The 18412-nt window shown below is 37.3% G+C and overlaps 1 protein-coding gene across 2 annotated transcripts in view; it reads right to left on the reverse strand.

Moving 5' to 3' along the window:
• The window catches only part of ATG10 (autophagy related 10), a 145638-nt gene extending 129770 nt beyond the window's left edge, over nt 1–15868 (reverse strand). For both annotated transcript variants that reach the window (XR_015748155.1, XM_026672036.2), the window contains exons 1-3: nt 15539–15868; nt 12400–12522; nt 550–660 (exon numbers count right to left, since the gene is read on the reverse strand). Coding sequence is in view for 1 of the 2 variants with exons in the window: in XM_026672036.2 (XP_026527821.2) it covers nt 550–660; nt 12400–12522 (234 nt within the window). In the remaining variant the exon portion in view is untranslated. The remainder of the gene's footprint in view (nt 1–549; nt 661–12399; nt 12523–15538) is intronic.
• Nucleotides 15869–18412: the final 2544 nt, after the last annotated feature.

Raw genomic sequence — 18412 nt, forward strand, 5'->3', positions numbered from 1 at the left:
ATTACCTATTACTCTTCTCATATTTTCATCTTTCCTATTACCTATTTCCTTAGCTTCTTATGACTATATCTTTGTTATTTATATCTTATGATTTATGTTGATTGCTTTTATTATTATGATAAATCCTATTATGATTTAGATTGATTGATTACTTAATATCCTGTGACTATCTGAGTGCTGTATCTTATGATTTATGATTATATATTTTATGATTATGATCAAGATTTATCATTTGATTCTTGTATGTACCCTGAGAACTTATGCACTTCCTTGTGTGTCCAATCATACTTGGCCAATAAACAATTCTATTCTATTCCATTCCATATGTTTGATATATAATGAAACATTTGATCTTACAATCAAAACATGATTAATAAGCAATCTTGACATTATACATGAACAACAGCCTAAACTATTTTGTAATTATTCCAATTAAGTTTATAATCTATTTGGTAACCAATCTGATAGATTTTCATATTTCTAAATTTATTTATTTAAATTATAGTATTAAAATATCTTGGTTTGATCAAAAGCAGAAATGTTCCATACCTCAACACACAGAAATGTTGGTTCATCGTTTACTATGTCCACTCTGCCTGAAGAGATACTTCTGTTTTTCAGCAGAAAATGTGTTTTAATCATGTAGCCATCAGTAGAGTCCTATGTTTAGAGTTTAAAGAAAAGCAACATTTGAATTTTTTTGTTTTGAAGAAAGAATTCTACAACTTAAAATCATTTTAAAGTATTTTAAATAAATTATGTAATAAGCAAACTGATACATAAGCATCCCATAATTAAATACTTAAGTCCTTGAGTAATCAAAATTCTGTGAAATTGAGCTTGTCTCCCAGATATTACACGGATACATATGTTATTTTCTTGGCAACAATTCATAAATGGCTTGTCATTGGCCTTTTCCAGGGTGTTTTGTCAGCTCAATATTCTTAAAACAGTATATAAAAATTCAGAATTACTAGACCTACTCCTACTCACATTTTCTATTCAAGTTTATTCAGATCTAAGGCCTCTTTAATTTAATGACATTCAGTCTCATGTATGCATAGGATTGCTGCCTCTGTTCTATTGATTCTATCCACTTACTTTAATAATACTAAAAAAAATCCATTATTCTTCTAATCTTTGCTTTACCTTTTTTTTCTTGGTACTGCTTCAATTAATTGATAATCTTAAAGCTGATCTTTTTATTCTCAATTTTCTTATTGGAGGAATCATTTTACTTTTTTTCTAAGCTATCTTAGTAATATTGTATTACTATCAAATATTAATTCATTGTCATTTTAAAACCAGTTCATCAAATACAACCAACCATTCTAAATTTAGTGGTATTACAATAGAAATGAGTAGATAGTACATGAGGATTGAATCTAAGAAAAATTCAGTGTTCTGCATACAGATATTTTCATAATATGCAGTAGAATCTGATCTTTCAATAGAATAAAAATACTAAAATTCACTTTTTAAAACAATTATTAGTTAGCTAACTAGAAACAATTTTTAGATGGAACATTTTGAAAAAGAATTGGAAGTTTCTAAGAACATATTTTGAATATGATCCTCCAGTTTTACAAATAATCATTTGTAAAAGTTTACAATTTAAAGCATTATTAAAAGAGGATTTGTTCCTTTTACACAAAGTGTATCATATGATATGATTTTGCCTTACAAAATGTAATATCATGTGTGGCACAGAAAAAATAAGATACAGGGGTAAATATTCATAAATAAAAATCTCTAGTTAATGCCATATTGAACAAGAATTTCAAAACAGTCAAAACAAAACAAGGTAGTACTGTTATTAAATCATACATGCTGACCTATTTTTCAGTTAAGTGCAGATGGCAAACCTGTAAATTTTGACAAAAAAAGGCACAAGCATTCAACAGACATTCAGTAAAAGCACTTGACAAGAAGCATGAAGGATTCTTCCCATATGCCACTAAAAATGGGACAAAAAATTTACCATCTGTAAAACAGGAGAATGTGAAATAGCACTTTCTAAAATTAAACATTCAAGTACAGACTCAGAAATGTACTAAAGAGCTCTGTAAGAATGAAAAATTTAATTGAAACTGCTAACTTAATTTTCAAAATGTGAAGGTTGTTTTTGGACTTTAAGCATCATAAATATCTCAATATGGTACTTAGCAGCTTCAAATACTCTTATCAGCTAGAATTTATTTAGATACATCTCAGTTTAGGTGACTTGCCAAGTTACAGGATCAAACCTGTTATAAGACCAAATCACCCTTGGTTTGGTCAGTCACTGATGGTTGGTCTTTACAAAAAAGTAAAGAGATTATAGCTTTTTTATTCTCTATGATTTGCTGGCAGGTTTTGATACTGTTGACAATAATATCCTGAATCTGTATATTGAAAGTTAGAGACACTGTACTGCCCCACTTCTATCTATGGGGTCATATTCAGGAACAAAACTGGATAATTCCAAGCCAGTTAAGCTGAAGATTCCATAACAATCTATTTTATCCGAAATGTGGGTTAACTTTTACATGTTCATTGAAGGGGAGCACCACTAACATATTCTTTATCTGTTTTAAAAGTGTGAATGTTTATGTGTTAGTGTTAGTGCTTATTCGCAATTTGCTATCAAGCCAAATTCACACTAGCCTTATATATGAAATGAACCTGGATACCTATAGGTGTGTGTGTGTGTGTGTCCTTATGTAACTGTCTATCAAGACCTACTGGGAATGCCATATTTTCCAGCAATTTGCTACTGCGTGTTGTGACCCCAGAAAGGGCATTTTTTATTCAAGTACCCTAATAGTGGAATTTCCCCAGAACTACTCAGGGTCATAATGTTCACCTGGATATAGTTTATCTTCACGCTATTGTGCCTTCTGGTCTTATTCATTATTGTCATGTAGCTGGTTTTTAAGCTGGTTTTAAATATTTTATTTTTAGAAGTTTCAACTGCTTAAAAGTTATTGTAAATGGCTTTTAATTATTTTCACATTGGAATTTGTTATTTACTACTGAAAAACGGATTAACATTTTATAAATCAAATAAATTCACAGAATAAAACCTGAATATGTCATATTACACAAGTAATCCCCAAGAACACTGGCACATTCCAGCTCAAGGAAGGGATATTTCCCCCCTTTCCCACCTTTTTCTCAGGGCAAAACTACCCCAATGGAATGCTGAGGCCCCTTTAAGCTCCATCTGCTTTTCTTTTCTTTTTTTCACTGTACAATGTCAGACCCGTATGATTAACAACCAGGCCAGGCATGCCTCGTCAGCAGCTGAAACAAGAAGAGAAGGAAGGTCAGCTGAGGCAGCAGAAGGCTGGATAGTGAGGGTAACTAGGATTCAGCTCGGGTGCCTATGACTTGCAGAGCATGGCAAGCAGCCCCAGATCTGCTTGGTTCTGGGACTGTTTGCTGTAGAGCAGGATCCAGGATAGGCAAAAGAGCAGAGAGGAGGGGAGATAGGTAGATAGGAGGAGCCGGAGGCAGCCCTTTCCTTACTGAAGCTTGGATCTAGAAGGGCCCAAAACCAAAATGGTTTAGACTCGGCTTGGTATTTGGCTAACAACTGGTAATGTAATCCCATGGTTTCTCATTTTATAACTTCATTGCAGCAATTGAAATTCTAGTCTCAACTGTGGTCATAAGTTGAAAACTATTTATGTAGCCACTATTTTCAAGGAGCATATCAAAGATTTACTTGAACTTCTGTTTCTCAGTAATAGACAACCGGAGGAATTATGTAATGAACTTAAAATTATTAAGGAATAACATGAAAAAAGACTGCCAAAAATGAAGCAAGTGAGAAAAGCAAACTGGATGTCAGAACAAACAGTGGAAATGGCAAAGTAAAGAAGAAAGCCAAAGTCAAAATAAGAGAAACATATCAGAAGGGAAATTAACAAGGAGTTTCAGAGAGCTGTTAGAAGAGACAAAAAGCAGTATTATAACAATATCTGTAAAGACACTGAAGATGGAAACAGACACGGAAAGCAAGGAAAGTCTTTCAAAAGATCTCTTAAATCAGAAGAATGTTCAAATGCTAAAAGATGCCAATGGACAGATAGTAGCCAATTCAGTGGAGAACAAAGGAAAATTAAAGGAGTATACTGAAACACTATACAGTAGAGATGTCTAAGTATTCAATATACCTTGGAAGATAATATCTACTTACAAGTAACAGAAGATGAAATTTGGTAAACTTCAAGCCTTACCAAGAAGGCTTGGTAGGAAGTTAGCATCCTTAATACCTTTAATTTCACATGCTAGCAAAATAAGGATCATCCAACACAGATTATAGCCCTACATGGGAAAAGAAATGCCAGATGTTCAGATTAGCTTTAGAAAAGCCAGGGAACATGAGATATCATAGCTGATGCTGGATATTTGAGAGAGCTAAAGAATAGCAAAAAGAAGTAAGTATGTGCTTCATTGAAAAGCCTTCAATTGTGCTGATCACATCAAGCTATGGAAAATGCTAAGAAAAATGGAAATTCCAGACTTCCCATTGTCTTCTTGGGAAATGTATAGACGGGTTGGGAAATTACAGAAAAAGAGATTCGTTCCAGGTTTGGGGCGGGGGAAACCAAGGCTGTATACTCTTCCCTTACTTATTCAATCTGTAAGCTGAATATATATTAAGGAAAACTGGACTGGAAGAAGATAGGAAGGTTGTAAAACTGAAGGAAAAAATATAAATAACCTGCACTATGCTGATGATACTGCCGATAGTCAAAAAACAACAAAGGATCCACAAGCCTTGGTACTAAAAGTCAAAGAGCACAGTGAATAAATAGGACTAAAATTAAATATAAAGATAACCAACCTAATGATAACAATTGCAACAACCAGACCTAGATTTGACAATGAAGGTGTCAAAATGGTGGATAGCTTCTGCCTTTTCCGATCAGCTATCAACTGTTAAGAAACAAGCAGCCCAAAAAACTAGCACTTGATAGAGCATCCATGAAGACCTTGAAAAAAATATTCAAATGATGTGCTGTGTCTATACCTATCTACCTATCAAAATATTCTACTTCAAACAACGAATCAGGTCTCTGAAAAAGGCTCTCATGCTGAGAAAGATGGAAGGAAATAAATGGAGGCTGAATTTGTTCTCCAAGGACCACAAGAAATATGTCCAGATTCCATTTTAGGGAGTGAAAACATACCACGGCTGAAAACATATTACTGGGAATTAAGCAACAGAAGGTTATAGCATTTAGTTCAGCACAATAATCTGGGGATATTCTGGATTGTCCATTTCTGCTCAGTATCAGAAGATACACACTGTTGTTTTTCACTCAAGTTTTGTGTTGCTATTAATTTTGATATTAAAAGAATGGATTTTAACACTGGCTAAAATGGAAAAACTTCTCCTGTAACAGAGGAGAAATATTTTTAAAGATTTATGAGACTCAATAATGTCTACTCTAATAGCATTTACTTGCTATTTTAATCACTTTCCTCTATACCTCCCAATATGTTCCTGATACATTTCACAAAATACATATGCAATCATCAATTCCAAAGACTGTTCAGTAATGTTCTCATTAGTGAGCATTCAAGGATGAATAATCCCCAGATGTTAGTAAATTATAAATTCCAGCATTCTTCATCACTGTCCATGCCGATAGGAGATTCTGGGTATTGAGATCCAATAATTCCTGCATTATACCAATTCAACTGGGCTATCAATATGCAATATGAGGTATAGATCCACGAAACCACTTCTATGCCTGGTTTATGCTTGCACAAAACCTTCAAAAAATGTGATTTATCATCTACCACTATACCATAAAATGAAAAAAAATATCCTGAAGAAACCCTGCAAAAAGCAACTGCTCCTGGTACTATTAACCAAACCTAGTTATAAATTTCTTACATGTTACCTCATTTAAGAAAATTAAACATGTTCTTGACATGGGTATTTTTAAAAAAGACGGGATGAAAATGTGTAACACAGCATGGATTCCTGGTAAGAATATCTACTGAAAGGCAACTAAAATGCATGGTTGGTAATAAACAGTAGCTGCATATTAACAGCTCATTTCTCAAAGAAAGCACAAACAAATTGGGTTTTTATTAGCTGTTTCATTAAGTTTTATTTTAGAGAAACACACACAAAAAGCATATGTGCAACAGCTGATATAAAAGGATTCTATTCAAAACAATCTCTGTTCAAATCCCATTAATGTACCATAAAATTACTTGATAAGTCTGCAAATGTAACTATAAATTTAACTCTTTGGATAATATATCATTTCTGACAAGAGTTTATTTCATTTGCTTTAATTTTAAATCAATACATGTCTCTTTTCAGCATATTAATTCTCTCCTCTAAGCCACATTACCTATGTCTGTCTGTCTATCTATCTATCTATCACAGTAAAATAGGCTATTTTAGCATTTCTTTCATTAAAATTTCAACTAAAATAAATATATGTACTTTCGTCAGTATACATTTGAACACAAAACCAATTCTTTTCAAGAAAATTACCTTTCCTTAGTTGCTTTTACTAGCATCTTATACACTGCTCATAAACAACACAATGTAACTCCAAGTCAATCACACTTCTGTGAAATCAAAGTATTTAATAAGAATATTTCATTCATTCAGATCTAGGATGTCTTATTTTTGTGTTTCCTTTATTTTTTTTCAGCAGTGTATATTAAAGTGAATTCACATGTATGTATGCTTAGTGCATACATTCAAATAAGTGCAAAGTTCAAATAAGATTTATTTCATACACTGTAATTTTGCTTCTAACTTTAAATATATAAATCCAAGAATTGCCAATTTGTGAGATTGCGTGCAATGTTTAGTGGGGGACTTTATAGCAAGATACTGAATATGTAGTTTGCTTTTCCTACCCAATAAGCCTTTGTTCTACTTAGATTTGGTTTGCAACTATAATCTTTATGGCATGTACAGTCATAGTTCGTTCCAGCAAAAGTACATTCTGAATTAGGCTCATTAGGTTTTAGTGGGAACATAAATACACTGCTCAAAAAAATAAAGGGAACACAAAAATAAGACAGCCTAGATCTGAATGAATGAAATATTCTTATTAAATACTTTGTACTTTGTTCATTACTTAGTTGAATGTGCTGACAACAAAATCACACAAAAATTATCAATGGAAATCAAATTTAGCAACTCATGGAGGTCTGGATTTAGAGTTACACTCAAAATTAAAGTGGAAAACAACATTACAGGCTGATCCAACTCTGATGTAATGTCCTTAAAACAAGTCAAAATGAGGCTCAGTAGTGTGTGTGGCCTCCACGTGCCTGTATGACCTCCCTACAACGCCTGGGCATGCTCCTGATGAGGTGGCTGATGGTCTCCTGAGGGATCTCTTCCCACACCTGGACTAAAGCATCCCCAACTCCTGGACAGTCTGTGGTGCAATGTGGCGTTGGTTGATGGAGCGAGACATGATGTCCCAGATCTGCTCAATTGGATTCAGGTCTGGGGAATGGGCGGGCCAGTCCATAGCATCAATGCCTTCCTCTTGCAGGAACTGCTGACACACTCCAGCCATATGAGGTCTAGCATTGTCATGCATTAGGAGAAACCCAGGGCCAACCACACCAGCATATGGTCTCACAAGGGGTCTGAGGATCTCATCTCAGTACCTAATGGCAGTCAGGCTACTTCTGGCGAGCACATGGAGGGCTGTGCAGCCCCCTAAAGAAATACCACCCCACATCATTACTGACCCACTGCCAAACCGGTCATGCTGGAGGATGTTGCAGGCAGCAGAATGTTCTCCATGGCATCTACAGACCCTGTCATGTGCTCAGTGTGAACCTGCTTTCATCTGTGAAGAGCACAGGGTGCCAGTGGCGAATTTGCCAATCTTGGTGTTCTCTGGCAAATGCCAAACGTCCTGCATGGTGTTGGGCTGTAAGCACAACCCCCACCTGTGGATGTTGGGCCCTCATACCACCCTCATGGAGTCTGTTTCTGACTGTTTGAGCAGCCACATGCACATTTGTGGTCCGCTGGAGGTCATTTTGCTAGGCTCTGGCAGTGCTCCTCCTGTCCTTCCTTGCACAAAGGAGGTAGCGGTCCTGATGCTGGGTTGTTGCCCTCCTATGGCCTCCTCTATGTCTCCTGATGTACTGGCCTGTCTCCTGGTAGCGCCTCCATGACACTACACTGACAGACACAGCAAACCTCCTTGCCACAGCTCGCATTGATGTGCCATCCTGGATGCGCTGCACTACCTGAGCCACTTGTGTGGGTTGTAGACTCCGCCTCATGCTACCACTAGAGTGAAAGCACCGCCAGCATTCAAAAGTGACCAAACCATCAGCCAGGAAGCATAGGAACTGAGAAGTGGTCTGTGGTCACCACCTGCAGAACCATTCCTTTATTGGGGATGTCTTGCTAACTGCCTATGCTTTCCACCTGTTGTCTATTCCATTTGCACAACAGCATGTGAAATTGATTGTCAATCAGTGTTGCTACCTAAGTGGACAGTTTGATTTCACAGAAGTGTGATTGACTTTGAGTTACATTGTATTGTTTAAGTGTTCCCTTTATTTTTTTATGCAGTGTACATTTGTGGTAGGAGAAGATGCCCTGATGGACGTGGCATAATATAAAATGGTCTAGGTGTAGTTTTTTTTCCTTGTCAGTACCAACTCAACTGTTATATTAGACATCTAGAAGCTCCATATCCAATTAAAATACCTGAGAGCAGACACACCAGATGTTTAAATATATATATATATATGTTTTCTTAAGTTTTCATCCAGGCGGGTACTTATTCTTCTATTGGTCTGTCCAATGTATAAAACACTAATTACCAGAACCAAACGCCTGGCAGACAAGACACACATTAAGGCTGAACTATGCACCCTGACTAAAGTACTGACAGCCAACGGCTTCCACAAAAGCAAAATCACCAGCTTGATCCACAAAAACACACTGAAACATAATAGAGACCCAGAAGATGAACAGACCTATGGAACAGCTGTCCTGCCCTACATAAGAGGTACTACAGACAAAATTAGTAAGGTACTACACAGACATCACATCAGGACTGCCTTCAAAACAGACAGAAAAATAGCAGCCATCCTTAGCAACCCCAAAGATAAAATTGACCTGGAAAACCAAGGCATATACGAAGTCCCCTGTGCATCATGCCCGGCCACATACATTGGACAGACCAATAGAAGAATAAGTACCCGCCTGGATGAACACAAAAATGCAGTCAAAAAGCTGGAACACACTTCCTCACTAGTCCAACACATGGAAGCTACAGGTCATAGCATCAACTTCAATGGCACCAAAACCCTGGCCACTATGGAAAACCCTAGCCACAGAGTCATCAGAGAAGCCATAGAGATTGAAAAAAGACCAGAAAGCATGAACAGAAGAGATGATTCCACCAGGCTGTCAATCATTTGGAAGCCTGCACTCACAAACAAAAAAAATCTCCACACCACAAGCCAGGCAAACACCTGGGCACAAACAGATCCCCCTGATACCTCCAGCTCAAACACACCCCAACCAGGCACCCAGATGAAACCCAGCTTCCTAACTAATGATAGCCGTCCATTTACCCGAAGCCAAGCTGCACTAAAGGCCTCCATTAAAGTAACACAATGCTGCCAGCCAATCAAGATACAAAAAGAGCCAAAAACAGACAGAAGATATCAGAGACACCCATCAAGCAGAACACAGCAAACTCCGAGACCAATAAACACAGACCAAGACTCCCAACCAATCAGGATGAAGAAAAAACCATTCTGGCACAGCAATAGGCTGCCCCAAATTTAAATCTGAAACCACTGTAAAAGTCTGACCCACAGACGGACACAATACAGAAGCCTGATGATGGCAGATGAGATTCTGCTGAAACGTTGCTACAACTTTAAAAGAACTACAATGACGTGGGAAAATACCCAACCATATATATATATATATATATATATATTTTCTGAGGTTCTCCCATGGAAGTCCCAGCATGTTTATAGGCATCTTTGTTATTCGGCCCTCCCCAAGATTGGAGTTAAAACATGCAATGGGGAGAATGTGGGGGCATTGCCATTAGGTACTTTGTTGCACACCAGATATGGTGATGTGAGCTTGAACCCACTAGCAGTGCCCAAGCGAGGTCAGCTCAAGCTCACATCACTCTGAGAAGCACAGAGCTGAAGACAGAAGCCTGAAGATGATGAATGAGACTTCATCAACGTTGCTCAGAAAAAGACCGCCTTATCTATATAGAAACACGGAGAAAATAACATATATCCATATATATATATATATATATATATTTGTTTTCTGTATGTTGTGTATGTGTATTTGTATGTGTATATCTTTGGTTATTCGGGTTTTATATATATATATATATATATATATATATATATATATATATATTCAAAGTATCTAGGCAAAGTATCTGAGGCAACAATACAGAAGCCTGATGATGGCAGATGAGATTCTGCTGAAACGTTGCTACAACTTTAAAAGAACAACTACAATGATGTGAGCTGGGAAAATACCAACCAAGCCGAACACCATAATATATATATATATATATATATATATATATATATATATATATATATATATATATATATATATATATATATATATATATATATATATATATATATATATATATATATAAACAGGCAGAAGGATTAGGCAATGGTAGAATTCTCAACGTTGAGGATTGCTGGACTCTTCCGTACTGAATGTATGCTAGATGGACTTGACATATTGTGGGAATCCAGACATATGTGGAAGAGGAATCTGTAGCTGAAAAGCAAGTACAATCTGAACAAAATATCTGTGGAAAGGGGTGGCTGGTGGAAAAAATACAGCATTTGGATAAAGCAAGAAGGACAGCTTGACAAAAAAATTTGAATTCCAAAGAACGCGGGGGGGGGGGGAATTGTTTTTCCATCTTTATCTTTTTCTCTGGAGACTAAAAGGAAAGTCAAAAAGTGAAAGCACTGATAATAGCAAGAATACCAAAGTTGTGATAAACAATCTTGTATGAATCAAACTTAAAAAAAAAACTTTACAAAAATGATTACAGAAATGTCTCTATAGTTTGTTAAAGCCATTGCATATACAGTATTACAAAAATTTTATCTATCACTGCATTTAGAGAGAACACTATAGGTGTCCATATGTATCTAAACATCCTATCCCTCTTCCAATAGTACTTATGCCCAAAGTCCTCGAACTGAAATACAACTACAAAAACATACATGAGTATCCTCTGTAAAGTCAGACCACTGGTGCATCTAATGTAGTTCACTGTGATGTACAGATCACTGCCTGGCTGCAACTCTCCATGAATTCAGAAAAGCATTTTTCCCTATTCTATCTTCAAATGCTAGAAATTAAACCTAGGAGCTTCTCAATGCAAAACAGGTACTTATCATATTTGTATTACATTTATGATAAAGAAATTTCAGTATCAGCAGAGTAGAGCACTGATAGAAGAATCATAGTAAAACGGATAGGATTAAAGCAACAATTAAAGCAGTGCTTTCCAATCCTTGGGTCATTTTGTTCTATATGCAAGCAATATGTCTACAGCAATAGCCCATCCATTCCCAAAATGGTTGTTAACAAGGCTTGCCTAGTTATAAGTAAACATCATCAAACATTTCACAAAAGAAAAACTTACAGTGTTCAAAGAAATCCATCTCTCCTTAGTGATTTGTAAACAAAAAATATTCTTCTTCAAACAAGCAGTTTCTACGTATACATTTAAATAGTTTTAAATTCTTTTCTTTTTTTTTTTGCTTTTATTGAGATTTTTAGGTGTCCTATAATTTAATTGTAGAATTTTGTTTGTTTTAAACAAAAAAATTACTTCTCTAGGTAAAAAGGAAAGGAAGCTTTTGTTAACTGGAAGAGAATCTAAGGGATAAAATTAATCCAGTTAATCCAGTTAATTGCTATAACAATAAATGCCATTGTGAAAAATGTAACCTAAGAGAAAATTGTACCGGTTATTTTTATAATTTTCAGCTTTTCAAAAGCAAGTTTAAAATATTTATAAAGAATACCCAATTGTCAATGTCTATTTTATTTTGTTGTTTTATATTTTATTGAAAGTATCCTAGCCCTGTCATTTGTATTTATACTTTTGATTTCAAATTAATAATTGAAATTAAATACATTAAAGTTTTAAGGAAAATACAAAAAGAATCACAAAACTTAAACAAGAACCACAAGTAAGAACTAAAATTAGACAGACATCTTATTAGCTTTCAGAAATCAAATTACATAAATTTGGATCTTTTATCTTAGTATAAATATCAAAGTACAATAAATCATAACATAGTAACAACTACTCTTAGGAAGGCTTTGTTATAGATAGCTTAAGACTTGAAGTTTGCCATTACCTTTATGCTTCTCCATTGCCAATCATCCCCAATTCTTTGTGAATATTGGAGAAATTCTGTACAATACTGCTTGAATTTATTCTCTTCCAAAAAGAAATCTGCATCAACCAAGTTAAGTGACATCTGTCAAGAAATGGAAGTGTTAGCATTGGCAGAAACTGGGAACTCTGAACATATTACCTATCTCCCAAAGGAAAGGAAAGAGAGAAAAATAGAAAATTCAACAACATACCGTAGGGATTGGACTCATGCCTAATCACTTTGCTACAGAAGGGCATCTGAAGGGTACCAAGTTAGGAAACACTTTTGAAGTAATACATTTCTGTGCATGAGTCTGGAAAACTATTTAAAAAGAAGGAACTTTTCCATGTTTAGCTTTTGCGCCAATTAAACATAGGTACTACTTTCTTACTAATCAGAAAAATGTATTTCAGTGTTCTTTACTTTGCAATAAAAATGTGTATTTTTCCTAGTACTCCAACCTAGCTTAACCATTTGCTTTACCAAAATGAAAACAGATTGAATAGGCAAGGGACCTTAAGGACTAGAGTGCCAATTTGAGTGAGCTTGATAGCAAAAATCCCAATTATCTTATTTTTAAGGAGAATTATTAACAAATATTGTCATTATCCCAGATTATTGTGAATTCCATATTCCAGAGTTTGGACTTTATCAATTATTACTAGGTCTTTCACTACTATGAACAGATACAAAACAGTAGTTAACTTTGCTGGAGTGCAGGTGATATATTTTTCTCAGACAACTAAAAGGAAGATTGTTTTAGTAAATAAGCATATGTAACAGTTACAACAGATCAACTTACAAACCTGGAAACCTATGAACAATTCAATTTCCATGTGCTGAAATCTTTGAAAAAATTACGAATTTTATTAGTTAGTTCATAAAATGTATAATTATATTTTAATAAAATTACAGATGAACAACTTTTGAAGTTATATTTATTCATTTATATAATTAATAATAATATAAATTAATAAATCAAGAAAATTAGGTACAACTTGGGCAACTAGCATCAGGCTAAAAAAGTACAAAATATTCACATCAAAAATAACAATTAAATTTTGTAGTTTATGTTACAAAACTATAACTTTATTATAACTTTTCAAAACTGGTTGCACTCTGCAGAGTCTGCTGAACTTGTAATTCATCATTGGATTATTTATGATAGTTTATAATCAGTCTTTTTGTTGCCTGCATCAGACTGCAAACTGTGGCAAAAGATAGCTAAATGCCTAATGGAGTATATATTACATGCGGGTAATCTAAATCTAGATTCACAGTCTAAGACCACTGTAAACCTAACCAAGGAATTAAAAATTATTAAATAGCATCTAAGAATATTGACAGTTCCATACATGGTGAGGTGTTTTTTTTTCCACATTATGATGTTCAGATTCGATGAATTTCCAAATATCAAGGACATCTTTTAGGAATTGCCCCGCGGGTGCCAAGTCTGGTGTAACAATGATTTTTTTTCTTGTGTCAACTTCAATCCAAAGTCCCAATATTTTGTAATTTTTTCCAATTTTTTCTTAATCTTAGAATCACCCAGAATAGAAACATCAATAAATAAGATTCATTTCTTTTCAATCGTTATATCAGACATATTAACATGAACAAAATACCTGTCTGTTTGGATCTTAAAGTCCCATTAGAATTAGATCTTAACTGGCTCATTTTCAAAACTTGCTTAATTTGAGGTTCCCAGTCCAAACCTCTGGCAAAGTTTCCAATAGCAATTCTGGCAATTTAGTAATAACACTGCTTGCAGTCAGTTTGTGAAATTTTGCTACAGCCACTGATCAGTCATTAATTTCATCCATTTTACCACAAAGGTAACATTTGCTGTTGTTTGTTACATGTTGAATTTTGACCACACAACTAATTGGCAAAGCTTGTTGTTGAGCTGCCAAAATAAAGTCTTCAGTTTCTTTATTTAATACTCAATTCTAACCAACTTCATGTGAGTTTTATATCAGCTTTTCCTCCTCAGCCTTCAAGTATTGACCATACATTGGCTTGTTCTTCCAATTAACAAATTGGTTTTCATTTCTTTTCTATATTTAACCTTCACCTTTGCTGATTTCAAGAGGTTTTTTTTCCCCTCACTAACTTCTTCAGCAAGGGTTCTTGGTTTTTCTTCATGTCAGACCATGCTTATATCAATATTACGGTTAGTTGTAGTCAGCCAAATGTTTAGACTGCATTTGGCATTTTTATCCACCTACTGAATCCTTCCTAAGGACCTGGGATAGGGAAGTATTGTTTGATGTTATTAAAAGTGTCACAGGAGGTGAGCTCTTCCAGGTAAAGCTGTCTTTTGCAATTAACTAACGGTGATTTTGTTGAAGTCTGCTTCTGTTGAAGTCTGCTTCAGATGTTTTGGGACTGCACCCAAGCACCTATTATTGTTAATACTATCTTTGCTTTGTCTTACCACAATCCTACTTTTATTTGCAGTACCTTCTCCAGATACTGCCATGTGCACTATATCCAGACTTTTTCATCTTTACTATCATAGCCAATTTATTTTCAGAATATTCAACTGTTCCCATTACATTGATTCAATGAATTAAAATATTTAAGATTGCCTTTTAAGATCAAGTCCTCATTAAGTCCTCTTATATAAATACAGATCAACCATAAAATATTAGAAACATTAAAAAAGGCAGTGGAAATGATAAATGCAGTATTCAATCAATAAAATAAACTTACACAAAAATGAAGTTTATAATAAGTTTTTAATCTCCAGTTACACATTTACAGTAATGGGGATAGGTAAACCATCGCTGGATTACAAGCCCAGAAACATGAGACCAGCATTAAAAGACTCTCTTTCCTTTATTGGAACCAAAAGGCATGTTGCCCTTGAATAATTAAAGTACATGAAACTTATTTAAGCAAAATGTCGTACATTCCACGGTGTTTATGGGCATAAGGTTAATATTTAGGTTTCTGCAATTAGTACAGTATTATAGATTGTAGCGAGCCTATTCCCGCCCACCAAAGGTATACAGGATATACCAGATGTTGATTTCTACTATCTCCATAGCAATCTTGCTCAATCTGCCTTTCAGATGCCTGTTGGGCTTCAGTTTCCGTAATACCCAGTACTCACCAGCTTTTAGGAATTTAAGAGTTGAAGTCAAAATATACAAGTTGCTGAGGGATGAGCTGGAGCTGGGTCTGCTCTCGCAGCTCCAGCTGATCGGTGCCGGGTGTGAAGCTCGGCTGGAGTTCCGCCGGCCTCCAGCGTCGCCGGCGGCAGCAGCAGCACACGGGCCTTGGGAGGAGTCAGCTGGAGTTGGGGCGCTGCCGGAGCCTCTGCTGAGGCCTCGGGATCTGCAGCGCTCGGCTCCAGCTGATCGGCGCTACCGGCGAAGGTTACCCGAGCTACGGGTGGTTATACTTAGGGCAGATACCGACGCTGGAGCTCTGCCGGAGCCCCAGAAGGCGGCGCGCCCGGAAGAAAAGAGGAAGAGGCGGGGAGAAGAGGAGAAGGGGTTTGAAAAGGGAGAGGTATTGGCGGGAAAGAAAAAGGAAAGCGACGGACGGAGGGAGTGGGAGAGAAGGCAATAGGAATAAGGGAGGCTTCAGTGGGGCAAGTCTGAAGGAAAGGTGGAGAAAGGGAAGGAAGAGGAGGCGGAAGGAAAACTAGAGAGACAGAGAAAGGGAGGTAAGCAGAGGAATCAATGAAGGAGCAGAAGCTGTGGAAGTAGAGATAAGCAAGGAGAAAGAAGGAGGGAAGGAAGGATGGAGAGAGAGAAAGAGAGAGAGAGAGAGACCAGCTGTCTGATCACCACCCTACTGCATGATCCACCTGCTGGGAGGGGACTGACCACCACCCCATCGTGTGAGCCACCTGCTGGACAGGAGACTGCACAAGGAACCAGCTGGAATGACAGGAGAGCAGAGTCCAGATGACCCAGACAAGTGAAAGTAGAACAGCTTTCATGGGACGCTTTATTCTCAGACCCAGTCTGGAATCGGCTAAAGATGCTGACCACAGGGCATTCCTGAGTTATCATGAGCTCATAAGGACTGTAAGGGCAACAGAAGTGATGGGCGAAGCCAAAGAGGCCACAGCCGATTTGCCACTGGAATGGCCTCCACATGTGGGAATGAGGAAAATGGGCTGCGATGATGCCTGGCTCACCCCTATGGAAGCCAAAACATCTCTTAACAGAGATAATGGTCTTGGGCGGTTTGCCCTTGAATGGAGGCCCACTGGGCTGATTGGTGGAGGGATGGGCTCTTCCACTTCCGCTTCAGCTGAGAAGCTGGTGAGGCCAGGGATCTGTTAGAGCTGTGGGGCTGCATGCATACTTGTACAAAGCTGCACCAACCATGAAATCCAGCCCAGTCAGGAAACTACAAAGGGCTCTCAGTAATAGGAGAGATGAGAGCTTCTCCCTTAGTGAGGGGTCACATATGCAAGGGCTTGAATCCGGCTACAGGAAGATAAGCCTTTCCGAGGGAGGTCTTGACAGATTCCCTTAAGTGACTTAAACAACCTCAGAGAACATCTAACAGAATTGAAGAGCAACGGGATCATCCGAGAATCTCAGAGCCCCTCCCATAGTAGAAGTCCAGAAGAAGAATGGGTCCTTGAGCATAGATTACCATACCTTCAATAGGAGGACCATTCCAGATCAGTACACTATCCCCAAATTAAACACCCCCTACGTTGCTTATCGGGACAAAGTAGTTTAGTGTGCTGGATCTAGAAATGGCTACCACCAGATTCCCATGGATCCAAGATGATAAAAGAGAAAACTGCTTTCATCTGCCCCTTGGGGTTCTATGAATTAAATCGGATGCCTCAAGGATTATCAGGCGCCCCAGCAACCTTTCAGCAACTTATGGAGTGGATGGTAGGAGACATGAATTTGATAGAGGTGTTAGTGTACCTAAACAATATCGTTGTCTTTGTTGACACTCTTGAGAAACATGAGCACCTGGAGAAGGTTCTTACCAGGCTCCTTGAAGAAGGGTCTTGAAGCTGTCCCTAGAGAAATGCCAATTTTAGCAATCATCTATCACATACCTTGGTCACATTGTCTCCACAGAAGATGTGGCTGAACTGCTATCCTTTATAGGGTTTTCATTTAAATGCACACCTTTGCATTTTAAGATTATTGAATTTGTTGGGGGAGGTTGGGAAAAGGAGGAGAAAAAGTAAGGTTCGGGGGAGAGACAGGACATCAGGCTGACTGGAGACATGGAAATTGACATATCAGTGCAATCACAGAGCAACCTTTAATGCAGGCAGATTGCCAAGATGGGAATTTTGCAAGTGGCTCCAACAACTTTCTGACGTAGTTGCTGCCTGGAAGGAGAAAAAGAGAAGGCCTTGGGCGAAGGGAGAGACCAGTTTCCATGTCTGCCTGTCTGCTTGCCTTTCTAATCTTGAGAGCATCACACCTTTTTTCTTCCCTAGATTCCTTTCTTTTCCCCCTTCCTACCACCTTAGCCTTGCACAATTTCAAAGTGAGACATAGCACAGTTGCTTCTTTTCCTCTATGGGAGGTGCTCAGCTGGGGAGGAAGGGGAAGAAAGTGGAGCAAGTGCAGAAGCCTTGCTGGGCTTTCCTGCCTATCTTTCCTGTTTTGAAAGCCACTAAGCATTGGAAGCATACGCATGCAGCCAGATGCCTACCTACCTCCTGGGTAGAGTGGAAATACAGTGCATAATTCACTTATTGTAGAGTTTCAATTTGCTCAGTCCTGCCTTTAGAAAGACAAATTTTGGTTATGTATGTTGGAAGAGCTGTAATATGGCTTGTCCCTCCAGTGGTGGGATTCAATTTTTTTTACTACCGGTTCTGTGGGCATGGCTTGGTGGGCGTGGCAGAGGAAGAATACTGTAAAATCTCCAGTCAGAGGTGGTATTTGCCGGTTCTCTGAACTACTCAAAATTTCCGCTACCGGTTCTCCAGAACTGAATACCACCTCTGTGTCCCTCATGATTTCTGCATTACAGTAATTTAGAC

The sequence above is a fragment of the Notechis scutatus genome, chromosome 2, assembly GCF_049901735.1.
Source record: "Notechis scutatus isolate UNSWTSFEM ecotype Mainland chromosome 2, rNotScu1.2, whole genome shotgun sequence".
Lineage (NCBI taxonomy): Eukaryota > Metazoa > Chordata > Lepidosauria > Squamata > Elapidae > Notechis > Notechis scutatus.